The following is a 14,229-nucleotide window of genomic DNA, read 5'->3' as shown; positions in this document are numbered from 1 at the left end:
TTGCGAAAGCTAGAATTTTGTGTGTATGATTGTGTTTGTTTGTGTGTCTATCGAACTGCCAGCGCTTTCGTATGGTAAGTCACATCATCTTTGTTTTTAGATATATTTTTCCTGCGTGGAATGTTTCCCTCTATATATATATATATATATATATATATATATATATATATATATATATAATTTTTTTTTCCAATGTAGTCTCTTTGCAGATTAATGCACTTGGTCCGACGATGTTCCAGCGCCTTGAGCCCATCTCGAACATGAGTTTCCTCCAGGCCTGCAAAATAGTTGTCAACTCCGGCTATCACTTCTTCGTTTGAAGTGAATCTCTGTCCACCAAGAAAAATATTCAGTTTTGGAAAGAGTGGAAGTCTGACACAGCCATATCAGATGAATAAGGCGCGTGTGGCAACAATTCATACTTTAGTTTGTGTAATTTAGTCGTGGCAGTGGCACATGTATGCGGATACGCATTGTCTTGATGAAAGATGACTTTCTTCCTTGTTAACCTGGCCTATTTACGCATATATGTTTTTGCTATTTGTCCAGGAGGTTAGCATGGTATTCTCCAGTAATTCTTTCCCAGTGGGGAGACAATCTACAAACAGAATGCCCTTCACATCCCAGAACACTGATGCCATGACTTTTTCCCGCCAAAGGAATTGTTTTTGCTTTCTTTGGTGGCATCAGAGAATCAGTATGTTTTCACTACTTTGACTGTTGTTTTGTCTATGGGGTATAGTAGTGCGCCCAAGTTTCATCTGTTGTCACAAACCAGCGTAAAAAAAATTGTTTGTTTCTCCTAAAATCTGCCAAACATTGTCCCGATATGTCCGGTCTCATGCATTTTTGATCCAGCGTCAAGAGTCGTAGCACCCATTTTGCAGATAATTTTTTCATTTCTAATTCTTCAGTTGAAATGTGACACACCCTTTCAGATTACATCTGGCAAGCATGAGCAATTTCACGCACTTTCAATCTGCAATCTCTAACGTTTTCCTGACATCCAGAGACTGTATGGTAGTGGGGTGCGAGCCTCTCACATCTCTCGTAGGTGATTTACGTACTGTGTGTAGCCGATCTTCTTGTCAGGACAGGCGGCTGTGTCAATCTTCACAGTGCTTCTTCTCCGAAGATTTCATGCTGGTTAGGGAAATGATACTGAACTACTTCTCTACTTTTGAAATGATTTCTTACTCTCAGAATACTTTCGCATCAACTTTGCTATATTTTCTTCTCCACAATAAAATAACCACACAAGTTTCGCGTGCGCTTTCAAGTCTCATAATCTGGCGGTTTCCTGTGATTAAGAGTGGCTATGTAGTACTGGTGTGCAAGACTCACACTCCCCCTTGGCTGTCGAACTTACTTGGAGTTACTTCACCGATCTTCTTTCAGGATAGTCGGTTGCGATATTCTGCCCAGCTTCTTCTCCAAAAGAATAGATGGTACTCTGGAGGAATTTTCTGTACTTTTAATAACTCGGTACACTCGAGAATACTTTTAATTCAGTCTCACTGTATTTCATAACACGCAACAGTTTTCATACACTAAACATTTCCCATAAGCTTGCCACCTTCCGGTCTGACAGAAGCTATTACAATCATCTTTCTATACGTACCGTCTATAAATCTCTCCAAGGTTAACAAGACAACTGTCTCGACTTCACAGCAGTAAATGAGAGAATGAATTAATAAAAGTATCTTCTTTTCTTTCAACAACATTCAAATGTTAACACTAATAATATTTTATATCTCACAGAGTACGATGTGCTTACTCCTTGGGCGGGACGTGTAACTTCTTAGGCAGGCTCGATGACTACCTGCTCGCGCTGATCGTCAGTCCGATACACGTCCATCCTGTACACACATAATTGTGGGGCAGTAGACATAGTCCTACTTTACCGCACTTATCTCTAAAATAACGTGTGTTCGAAACGGTGGAAATACGAGTGTCTCTAGAATTTACTCCAAAATTCTCGAGGCTCTACATATCCCCCTCCTTAGCTCAAACACACGATATTTTATGCATGTTCATTATGTACATCAGTGTCATATTTACATAACATTACTTTATGGTTCCAACAGTTTTCCTGTTAACAATTGTGTACATAATACATCATGGACCTTTTGGTTAATTTAAATTTTGTAAGGGCAAGGATCTTTCTGTTCCCTTTCCAATCGTAAATTCTGAGTGTGCATCACCCAAGTGTGTGCTGTTATTTGCTCTTACTTCGCGTACTACTTTCTCTAAGTATGGATTTATTCATTACTTATTACAATCTGGAGGAACCCTGGGTAAATAAAGGTGTTCTTTTCAACACATGTAACTTCACACAAACATAACACTGCGAGTGGGAACGAGAATTCAAACTTACCAGAATAATCTCTACAAAATGTGTGACTTTTGTCACGATACTGCCCTTTTCCTTTCTTCCTTCCTTGTGTCTGCCTACCTGCCCTTTTCCATCCAATCAATTCTGAGTGCGCCCTCCTTATCCTTCCTGAGTAGGCTTTACAGTCCATAGTCCATTGCCCTAGTATACCTATCTATGTACACTGTGATTCTAAACTACCCGGAAAAATTAATATCCTATTTTACCCCTCACACTCACTTCACAATACTTCCTTTAACCCTTTCTTGAGCCCTTCATTTCTCTTCCAGTCCTCAGTTTCCAATAGACACACACACACACACACACACACACACACACACACACACACACACACACACACACACACCAGATGTTCCTCCTCCTCCAACATACACCTACTATGATGTAATACTGTCATAACCATGAATACTCTGTTCTTACCTATATAAATATCTCTGTACATGACCATGAACACTCTTCTGTACATACATACCTTTATGTAATGCGGAACAATCAACTTACATAACCATGTGCGCATACCTATCACTATGTGCACAATTTTCCTCCTCCAACACACGACGGTTCTTACATCATCTTAAACTGTACTCTTTCTGTTTGTGTCTTTGTGTTTCACTGTGTGTATGCTTATGGGTAGTTGTGTAGCCTGATTCTTCGGCCAGCTTATGTAAAATAAGTTGAAGGTTATAGAAAACCACAGAAATTGAGAAGGACTTCAGCAATAGAAGTGTAAGCATATGGACGGAGGGAAAGATAGATTGGTACTCAAAAGAAAATTAAGAAAGGAAAAAGTAGAAATGGTTGCTAAGATTGAAGAAGAGAAAGAAGATAGCCCCAAAAACAGGAAACCCTTCCCACCCCCCCACCCCCCCCCCCACCCCTCCTTCCCAAGGATCCCCACTTTGCTGGTACTTGAGTGAGAAGCCGGAGGAGGTACGATGTTAAATGTCTCCTGCAGAACGGACATTCTCACCTTCACCTTTGAAGCTCCCAAAGAAAGATCTCACCAAACCCTATGGAATGGCAAATGGTGAAGAATCAGTCACACTTGTCTGCGTGGGTTGTGTGAAAGATGTGGTGTGTATGTGTAGTGTTAGTCATGTTTGTACCTACACTACCCACCCTTTTCAAAATCAATATAAACCCTGCCCTCTGCATTACATCTCATAAAAGGTATAAATCTTCCATAAAAATAGAAAATTATACACTTCGATAACATAGTTATTTCATTATTCACCTCATATTATATTTTATATGCACATAAAATACCCTGTTCACTTTATGTCATCTAGATATCATTATCCTGTTAGTTTTACCTCATGCTTAGAAGTCACTGTTTACAGTGACTCCTTAAATTAGTCATAACTGTGCAGTCATAATCGCTCACTTAAATACTAATATGATAGGATAGTTTAAGAGGTTGTAAATAGATTACAGAATAGTCGAAGATTTGAAGGGAATTCAGTGTAGGAAAACTAATGTGGAAGTAACAGCGAACCCAACTCAAGAACCGACGATCGTCACTCCGCCCGTTAACACAGAATGTTAACATCCCTGGGGTACAGATGTGACTCCACCTGGATCCCATGGATCTGAAATTAACCTCACTTGATTACCTACAGACCAATACTTTCGTTAAATTTCGTGTGAAAGTCTCTCCACAACGAAACAGTTACCATTTTACTAGGAAACACAACATTAAGTAAAGTTATTCGATGTTCTAATCTGTCCTGGACAAGTTTGAATTCTTTGCAATATCATCTATAACCTTGTTAGCATCATTAGGATTGGAAAAAGCAACAATTGAAATGTTTCCGAAGATTATACTCTCGGTAATTTCTTGACCTATAATTATCTCAAATTTTTCCTCCAGACTACTTACATTTATAATCTCAAAGTTGGCTAATTTTTCTTTAAAATTTTGTTCTACATTGTTTATTCGTGAATTGACAGCTCATACATTAACACTTGGAATTTTCAATTGCTTAATCAATATTCTCTACACTACTACACTTGTCTTCAATGTCAAATTCTAGTTTCGTGGTCAAATTTTGTAATTGCTCCTCCTGTCTTTGGTTAAAGTCCATAAACATTTGATTCATTTGTACTGTTAAAGAATTACTTAATTCGTTCTTTAATTCTACTCATAAATTTTCCAGTTTATCATTTAACACCTCAAATTTAGAATTTAAAGCTTCACCCTGTGCTTCGAGTTTTTCATTTAACGAAGCATTCTGAGCATTTATAGCATTTAATTGAATACTCTGAGCTTTGATTAAGTTTATTACTTCAGACAAACCTGGCATGTCTTTGTTCACCGTCATGGCCATGGCTGATCCTGTAGTTTCTGTAGGTTGTTGTTCCTTGTTCATAGTCCTAACCTTTCACGATCTCATGGGGGGGCAAAAAAAAAAAAAAAAAAAAAAAAAAAAAAAAAAAAAAAACCTCTGTAAATAATGACCACCCTAGTTTACATTCAAATGGTTATTATCTTGAGCTTGAGGTGTAGAAACAGCACCAGTGAACCTCATGGGTGCTGGCAGCGTCACACATTGGTTGTGGTGTCGGTGTCAGTGGGCGTGAAGTCGGCAACTCAAACAGCAACCAGCAACGGTGGCGTGTTACTGCGTCGGCTTTGGCTGGGTACTGCGTCGGCGTTTGTGGGATTTTTTCCTCCCCCCAACCAAATCTTCTTGATCGGATCTTGCAGACCAGTATATTCGTCTCATTATTATGTGTTGCTATGGCAACTCTCAACTTTTTCTTATCTCAGTCTTCTTTAAAAAAAAAAATCCCCCTTTTCGTGTCCTGCTCACTTTGGTCGCGCTGGCGGTTTTGACGTGACGATTTACTTTAGCAGTTAATGGATCAATTATGCAACAGCTATTGTACACTTCAAGTGGACAAAGCAACTATACACACTGAGAGTCTCTCGATCCTTTGACATATGAATATTAATGTTTAGTAAGTTCCCATACGTCTACTTAACGTTGGAAACAATTAATTACTTTTTCAATTAATACATTCAGAAATATCTCAAAGTTTAACATGACAACTCTGTGCTTTACGAGAGTAACCTTCAAATGTTCACACCAATGGTGTTTTATATCTCACAGAGTACGATGCATTTACTCTGTGGGCAGGACGTATAACTTCTTAGGCAGGCTCAGTGACTACCTGCTCGCGCCGATCGTCTGTCCGATACACATCCGTCCTGTACACACATAATTGTGGGGCAGTAGACATAGTTTACAACACTTATTTCTAAAATAACATGTGTTCGAGATGGTCGAAATACGAGTGTCTCTATAATTTACTCCGAAATTCTCAAGGCACTACAGTAAATTAACCACGTCTGGAAAACGTTAGTACTTAACATATATGAAATGATAATTAAATGGACACCCTAGCTGCAAACAGGCGTTGATGTACTTCATTGGGGACATGTTGAAAATGTGTGCCCCGACCGGGACTCGAACCCGGGATATCCTGCTTACATGGCAGACGCTCTATCCATCTGAGCCACCGCGGGCACAGAGGATAGTGCGTCTGCAGGGACTTATCCCTTGCACACATTTTCAACATGTCCCCAATGAAGTACATCAACGCCTGTTTGCAGCTAGGGTGTCCATTTAATTATCATTTCATTTCTAGCAAAACTGCATGGTCATCTACGGTAACTGTTCTTTCGGGAACAGATACTACCGTCATATATAGTTAAAATATGGCTTCCTGGCCATTGACCTTCTTGTGCGAACGCACACGCTATGCCCGAACTCGTACGGGACTTGGTAGATTAATCTGCCACGAGTAATGAGTATGATGGGCAAACATCTATTAGGCGCACTACGAATGTAGTGGTGTGTACATGTTGGGAATGTGGATCTCACGGGGAGCGTGCAAGGGATAAGTCCCTGCAGACGCACGATCCTCTGTGTCCGCTGTGGCTCAGATGGATAGAGCGTCTGCCATGTAAGCAGGAGATCCCGGGTTCGAGTTCCAGTTGGGGCACACATTTTCAACATGTCCCCAATGAAGTACATCAATGCCTGTTTGCAGCTAGGGTGTCAATTTAATTATCATTTCATTTCTAGCAAAGCTGCATGGTCATCCACGGTAACTGTTCTTTCGGGAACAGATACTACCGTCATATATACTTAACATATATCATTACGGTCTCTGTTGCTTTTAATAACCCTTGTCAAAACAGTTCTTGCTCCTAGCAAGTCAGACAACAGAGTATGTATGAGTCTCTAGACAAAACATATTTCATTTGTTCCCAACAATCACTACTATTCTACTGCCGAAGAGAAACCCTTGATTACTCCTTGTACTGGACATACAGCTTCCAAGGTGTGCGTGGCCACCACTTGTCAGCGCCAATAGACCGCCACAACTTGAGTCTTCTCGTAACACACGGCCGTCCTGCACACACATAAACTGTGGCGCAGTAGACACATTTCCATCTCTCACTCTCGTATGTAAAATATCGGGCATTCGAGACTGTGGAAAGCCGAGGGTTTCTAGAATTTGAGTGGAAATTCTCAAGGCACTACAGATTCTCCTTGAACATTTTGTGCACTTTTGCATTGATTTCTGGAATAGTGACACATCTGATCACTGCACGGATCACCATCTACGCTCTCCCAACCAAATTTAAATTCATTTGTCCACTTCCAACAGTTGAATATGAAGATATGAAGGAGCAGAGTCCCCATTGTATTCTGGAAATTGGCATGTATGTCCTTTGCTTTCATACCTTTCTTTACTAAGTACTTAAGCTCTGCTCAAATCTCTATCCCCCCGCCCCCCGCCCATCTTCTCATATCCCTACACAGGAACAACAGAGCCACATCACCGCCACAGCTCTCTTCCAAGAGCACTGACATGGCACGTGTTTACAGGCAACAGTCCAATGAATATCACATGAAGAACTAGTTGTGCTAGTGCTGACCTCTCATGGTGATTCCGAGAACTTTTCAAACCACCCCCCGTGTAATCATTTACAAATTAAAGATATAGATGTGAATGTTGAGTATTATGTTGCTTGGAAACTGGAGGGAACTCATCTTTAGAATTTCAATGAGAAAATATTACAAAACTTGGTATGATTATATAAGGTCTCTCTCTCTCTCTCTCTCTCTCTCTCTCTCTCTCTCTCCCCCCCTCCCTCCCCCCCTCCCCCCTCTCTCTCTTTCTCTCTCTCTCCCTCCCTCTCCCTCCCCCCTGCCCCCCCTCTCTCTCCCCCCTCCCTCCCTCCCTCCCTCCCTCCCTCCCCCCCCCCCACCTCCTTCCCTCTCTCACCCGTCTTCCTCTCCAGGATATACACATATTTTTCCACCCCCCTTTTCTTGTATATTTTTCTTTTGGATGTTCGTGATGCCATTTGAATTTTGAAGGAATCATTGATAAAGAGTTTATTGTCTGAGCTTTTTATATAAGGCAAGTAGGGTGTGTTCTAAAAGTATTATCACAATAGATAATTGTGGATGGAAGGTAAATAATAGTAGGTCTGTAGTTGTATTCGTTTATTATTTATTGCTGATTAAGACTGTTGTCTTGAATTCTAAAACAAGTCAAACTGTGTGTGTGTGTAAAATTATCCATATATAAGTGATAACTATGATAAGAGAAATCTGTATTTTATCTTTGTTTGAGGTAGCTTCCCATTACTACCTTATAGCTATTTCCCATCCACCCTTACTAGCTACAATCTTAATTAACTAATAACTAACTGTAGTCTTGAGATTTCTCGAAAGACCTCTCCTGCTTCTATCCTGGTGTAATTATTTTGTCTTATGCCTGTTCACCTCCCAACAGTTTTTTCATACAATGAGCAGTGAACTGTCCATAGTGTTATACTAAACAACCAGTTCACCTTAAATGATTGACATTAATGTATCCCATTTTTATGCACAACTACAATACTGTATTTATTCTTAAACTGAACTATATTTGGTCAGACAATATAATTATATAATTACTTTTTTGTGGAATTTATTGTTTGTATTCTCTAATTTAATCCAAGACCCCCAAAATCACAGTTTTATTTTCTTTACTTCTTTCTTACACAATGACCAGAACAAAGCAGCAACAATTTGTATTTGTATTCACTTTTTGTTTTGTCCGTCTTCATTCTAGATTTTTTTCATGTTTGTTTTAGCATTTTCTTGGTTTTTACAATGCCTTCACTGTACTTATCTTTGGCAGATTTGATCTCGAAATCCTCACATAGATTTGTATTGGCTTTGGCGAATGCAAATCAGAATACCATTATAGTTATGATGGATCTTCATTCCATGGCGATCTTGATGGTCTGTTTAACTTTCTCAGTTTCTGATGCATATTTTAACATCGGTGCTAGTTTGTTGTTATGTATATTGCAACATAGGTGCTCACCTGATTGTTTTTGTTATTTTCTTGCTACCCTCACTTATAGTTTATACTGTGCCGCCCCCCCCCCCACCCCCACCCCCCACCCCTGCTGTTTGTGACTCTTTTAAGTTTATTCTCCATTTCAGGGAGTATTACAAGGCATGTTTCATTTTCTTAACTTATTGTTACTAAAATCAGGACACTAGGTTTGTATTGTGTAGTCAGCTACAATGCTCGCTCATACATCCATATCACTGTCTTGTGAAATACATGTTAGTTAATTTGACATTTAACAGACTTAAAATAATGTTCATCCATTTTTCAGGTGCAAAGATACGGCAAGAAATATATGAAGCTTTTGATAACATTTATCCAATACTGAAAAGTTTCAAGAAGCAATGACAGTTATTTTCCTTCTACTATCCAGAGATGCCTGGCATTCCTCTCAAGGGGAGAGAGCAAGACAAACAGGAAACTCGAAGGACAGAATAAATTTGTAATTACTGTAAATTAATGTGTACCCTACTGCTATTATAGCAGCTTAATGTGTAACTCCCATGGAGTTGTAAAATTTATTGACTACATTTGTATGTGGGGCGGCTCTGCAAGTGCTTGAAGACATATGGGTGCCGTTATGTATAAAGTATTCAGAATGTCCTCACCCAAGTGATTTTGTATTGAACATATTAATTTAGGAATGGTGACTCATGTCTGTGCCTCTAATTGAATTGTATTATATCATGGTCAGCTGTTGTGAACACTTTACTGGATTGCATCCTTTCACCATAAGACAGCAATAAACTTTTTATTTAATCGGCTTGTCTTACTTTCTGGTATATTTTTAAGAAAGTGCTGTAACTCTTTTGAGTGAGAGTTGTCTTTATGTTTTCAGTTGAAAAATCACTTTTTCATATTGATCATGCTTAAAAAGTTGTGATTGTAAATCTTCTAGTGTTGAATAAGACTAAAAAGCAAACTATGCTGATGTTGTATGTTGTGTTTTGGACTTTGTACTTATGCATAGATAACATACATAGACAACAAACACAAAAATCTGTTTTTGGGGTGAAGAAGGGAGTAAAATTGTGTAGTACAAATTTAAAGAGATTAACAGAAAAAATATAAATCTAGTCCATTGCACTTGCAGTGCTGCTGCAAGGAGGCATTGCTGACTTGCTTGGACAGTGCAGATGTGCATTGTTTTAAACATGGGACTAACTTATAGGCTGGTGATTGATAGCTGGTTTAACATTTAGCCTACCACTTTCAATATTGTGTAGGTTCAGTAGAGTTTGAGAGGATGAAGATAGTTTGTCATGGACATTGTACAGTTATGGGTGCAATGACTTCAACTGCTGCTCTTATCTGTACAGAGTTGCAGCACCTTACTATCACATTTGGTGTCAGTGCAATGGTTGATGCTGCTGAAGTAGTTTTGTTGTTTACTTCTAGAACTGATACCACAGTTGTTTCAGTTGCACTTTAAATCATTTTGCAGTTTCTGGTGCTGTTTACAAATCTAGACTACTCATTCCAGACACAGGGAAATTTGCCATGCTCACAATGGGATCACAACTTTGTGAATAACAGTAACAACTACACATTCACAATTATTGTGTGTGTGTGTGTGTGTGTGTGTGTGTGTGTGTGTGTCTGCGCGCGCGCTGTGATGGCAAGCGGTACAAAGTTCAAGCAGGACATGAGTATAGCTCATTAAGCTGTGACAGTGGTTGGAGACTGACTGTTAGATATGAATTTCAAGACTATGAATGAATGTGTGTTACAGGAGTCACTAGTGAACACATGTTGATGTTGTACGGCAAAGAAATAAATGAGCCAGTGTGGAACATAAAAGAAATTGTGGAGTGTGAACTTGGGGAGGGAGGGGGCAGAGGAGGGAACAGGAATGGGGATACGAGCCTGTGGAGGATGGAGACTAGAGGAGATCAATACCGTGTGAGTTACAGGGAAAAGAATATGTTGGAGGGACATCACCCACTTCGGAATGTAGTATGGGTGGTAAGATACAGATGCTGTGTGTTGGGTTGTAGCTGTTAATGTCAGCCAAATTATTATGAGCAGTATGCCCAGAAATGGGAAAGTCTAGTTGGTTCTTGGCAGTGACCAATCATATAGTTGGTTTGTGGCTGTACTGATGTCGAATTCTGTACATTGGTTAAAGTAATGTTGGTAGATTGTGCTCACACAGGTGCCATGTCTTTGATGACATAATAAGAGCCTGAGAGAAGTCTATCACCTGTGTCCTCCACCGGGACATTGGAAGGAATGATTAGGCTCACAGGGATAATATTTCTGTTCTCAGCTCAAGATGAGGGTAGCTGAATATATTTTGAAGATTGTGGCTCAATTTTCTTAGTCATAGTAGTGTTTATGGCTAGTTTATCATATGTAAAACACAAATATTGGAAAACAGCGCACACTAACAGAAACAAAGCGCGAAGAAAAAGTTCTTACATGAAATCTAGGAAAATTATCAACACTATCAAACAAATTGCCAAATCTTACACAGAAATACTAAGAAATCCCAAGAAAATATTAAAGAATCATCTAGAATCATTAAAAGAATAATTGCATTGCAACATACTTTTAGAAAACATTCAAGAAGGAACTGTAAGTTTATCACCCCCCCCCCCCCCCCCACACTCCCAATAACCTTGCGATTAGGATAATAAAGTGGGGACAGAGCACATAACACAGACAGCTGTACATGATAAGCTAACTGCTTTAGAAAGCTTCTCCGCTATTGCAAACCTAAAAAAAAGACTACCATTCCAACAACCTGAAAATCAAAATGATTCCATTCTGTGTACTTTAGACGAAATAAGAATAATAGCCCAAAAAACAGACTAGCATTCCAACAACCTGCAAATCAAAATAGATTCCAGTCCGCTTACTTTAGAAGAAATAAAAATGATAGTCCAAAAACTGTAAAGCATGAAGTATCTGTAGGAGACTGAATAGCAACAGAAGTGTGGAAACTTTCTGGTCCACATTTGGAAAGTTTCTGCTACAGCTAATCGTATAAAATTAGGGGTGAGAGGATTGGAAATGGCACCAATCCTCATACTTCACAAAAGGAGACGTAAGCAATTCCCCCCTCCAGGGGCTGACAATTCTTTTGCGAGTACTTGCTTGGCTACCATGGGGCCACATGCTTTCCAGCATTACTTCCTTTCCATGCTGCAAGCTTATATTTGTACCATCCCTTTCCCCCTCTGCCTCTTTATCTGATGATTTTCTTGTGCAGACTCTGCTTGGACCTGGTATATGACTGGGACTCGAGTTTCCAGTTCCAGTGTTAAATAAGTACATGGTCCCTATTGTTGTGTTTGACATGCCACCATTTTTCAAAATTCTCCAGAAGTGCTGGCTGGGTGGTGCCTATGGGGAGAGCCCCGGTTCAGAGTGGATGGCCCCATGGCAGATTAGTTGCAAGTTAAGCAGATGAAGTTCTCTCTCACTGGTGCTCGTACAGCCCCAGCAGTCTCTGTGGAAGGAAAGAATATGTTTAATGCAGAGAGATATGTCCCTAAAATGATCCCTTCCCTGGCTGTGCCATGGGAGCAATGAAGATCTAAGCGGCAAGCAGAGAAACACTCCCACAATACTTGGCTTGCACAAGGAGTGGTGGGGACTCCTCCTTGGCCAGAAAGCCCTTATTCTTTATGGAAAAATTAGAAGACAAGTTTGGCGTAATGGCAGCCATCTCTAAAACAAAAAGTGGTTCAATGTTGATCAAAACAGCATCCCCTGCACAGTCCCGGGTGCTGCTCGCTTTTAACAAGCTGGGTGACATATCGGTGACTGTCACTCCCCGTATTGGTCTAAATATGGTTCAGGGCATCATTTTCCACCGACACCTGCTCTTGCAATTTGATGATGAGCTATGGTCAACTTGGAGCAACGGAACTTGCACTTTGTTTATCAGGGACCAAAGGAGAGGACGAAACTGTCTTTACATCATAACATGGATTGAAACTTTGCATACCAAAACAGAGTTAGTGCCTTCTCCTAAACTGACACCATTTTCGCTTGAACAGACAACTGCGAAAGAATGAAGATGCACCAAATGTTGACAAAAATAAGGCAACAAATTAGAGCCTTCTGCATCAAGTGGATAAGAAAGATATATTCTCTGTTTTAAAATTCCTCAAAAAGAGGACATTTTGTTGTAGACACCCTGTACTTGACACAAAAGAAAACCAGAAAATTATTAGCTGTTTTTGACAAATGTGGACTAGTTATGCAGGTACAACATATAATATTCAAATATTGACCTGAGTGTGGCCTACAGCATAGTAAATGTCAGAAAACCTCTCCCATAACTGTAAGACAATTCAGAAATTATGATTTTAATGAAGATCACTTCAGAGCTGCCCAGCAATAGAAAATTGTGTGTTAATTTTCAAAACACCCATAATTGGTGGTGGAAACAAAAAGTGGTCTTCGCCAATGAAGTGTGCTTGCTCCCACACTATTTAATTTGTACATCAATTACCAGCCATGTAATACGGCTTCCACCTAAACTTTTTATACAGCTGATCTACCCCTCTTGGCCCAGAAAACCACATCGGAAGATGTCAAAAGACAACTTTCGTTGCTCTTTGTGACTTAGAAGAGTATTACGAAGCCAAACCACAGCAAAACAGTAGTCAGTGCTTTCCATCTCCGAAACAAAGGTGCCAACTAAAAGTTAAAAATATCATGGCTGGGAACTCCTCTCAATCACAGCTCTACCCCTAAATACTTCAGAATTATTCGTGACAGGAGTCGGACTTTTAAGGAGCAATGCTATGCTTTCTGAATGAAGGTTGCAGCATGAAACAATGCCTTAAGAAAACTCAAAGGCACAAAGCAGAACTGCATCTTGGGAGCAGCCCTGTATGTAACTAGAGACCTTCAGCTGGCAAGTCCCAAATGGCCAAACAAAGTACTGCAACACTCTGCTTGATACTAGAGCGCAGCAAGAGGTGTGGATCTGTCTATGTCAACGCTGATACCATTTGCTGTTTGCTGAACTGGAGATACTCATCTTATTGTACCCGATTACAGTGTTTAGAAAGCAGAACTGCATCTTCTTGTACTGCACTGATGGCTTCATTCATAGTAAATGCTACCATCATGACCTCAGTCTGGCAGTCCACACTATTAAGCAGGATATCTGGAATGAGATGTGTTTAACTAAAGTGAGCTATGAAAGGAAAGTAATGTTTTCTCAGAATGAATGCGAGCACATAGTGTCTTCAGCACTAACAGTGTTTGCTTGCACTTTTCTTGTGTTTGCTTTATTTATGTACCTGGGTAATGCAGTGTACATTGTGAAGAGTTTTGCTTACTTTCCCATGTTATTCCAGTGGCTAAGAAGTTCAGATAGAACTTTGAATTTTGAAGGAACTGATAATGACCATAATTCAAAATCATCTGACTGTGCACAGCTGAAT

The 14,229-nt window shown here is 39.8% G+C and overlaps 1 protein-coding gene across 1 annotated transcript in view; it reads left to right on the top strand.

Moving 5' to 3' along the window:
* The window catches only part of LOC126194723 (TATA-box-binding protein), a 67,778-nt gene extending 58,200 nt beyond the window's left edge, over positions 1–9,578 (top strand). Inside the window, exon 6 of the mRNA XM_049932972.1 lies at positions 9,093–9,578. Coding sequence (XP_049788929.1) covers positions 9,093–9,169 — 77 coding nt within the window. The 3' untranslated portion in view covers positions 9,170–9,578. The remainder of the gene's footprint in view (positions 1–9,092) is intronic.
* The last annotated feature ends 4,651 nt before the right edge of the window (positions 9,579–14,229 follow it).

This window comes from Schistocerca nitens, chromosome 7, assembly GCF_023898315.1.
Source record: "Schistocerca nitens isolate TAMUIC-IGC-003100 chromosome 7, iqSchNite1.1, whole genome shotgun sequence".
In the NCBI taxonomy this organism is placed as follows: domain Eukaryota; kingdom Metazoa; phylum Arthropoda; class Insecta; order Orthoptera; family Acrididae; genus Schistocerca; species Schistocerca nitens.
Note: the sequence above shows the minus strand (reverse complement) of the source record. Positions and strands in the feature narration are given on the sequence as shown.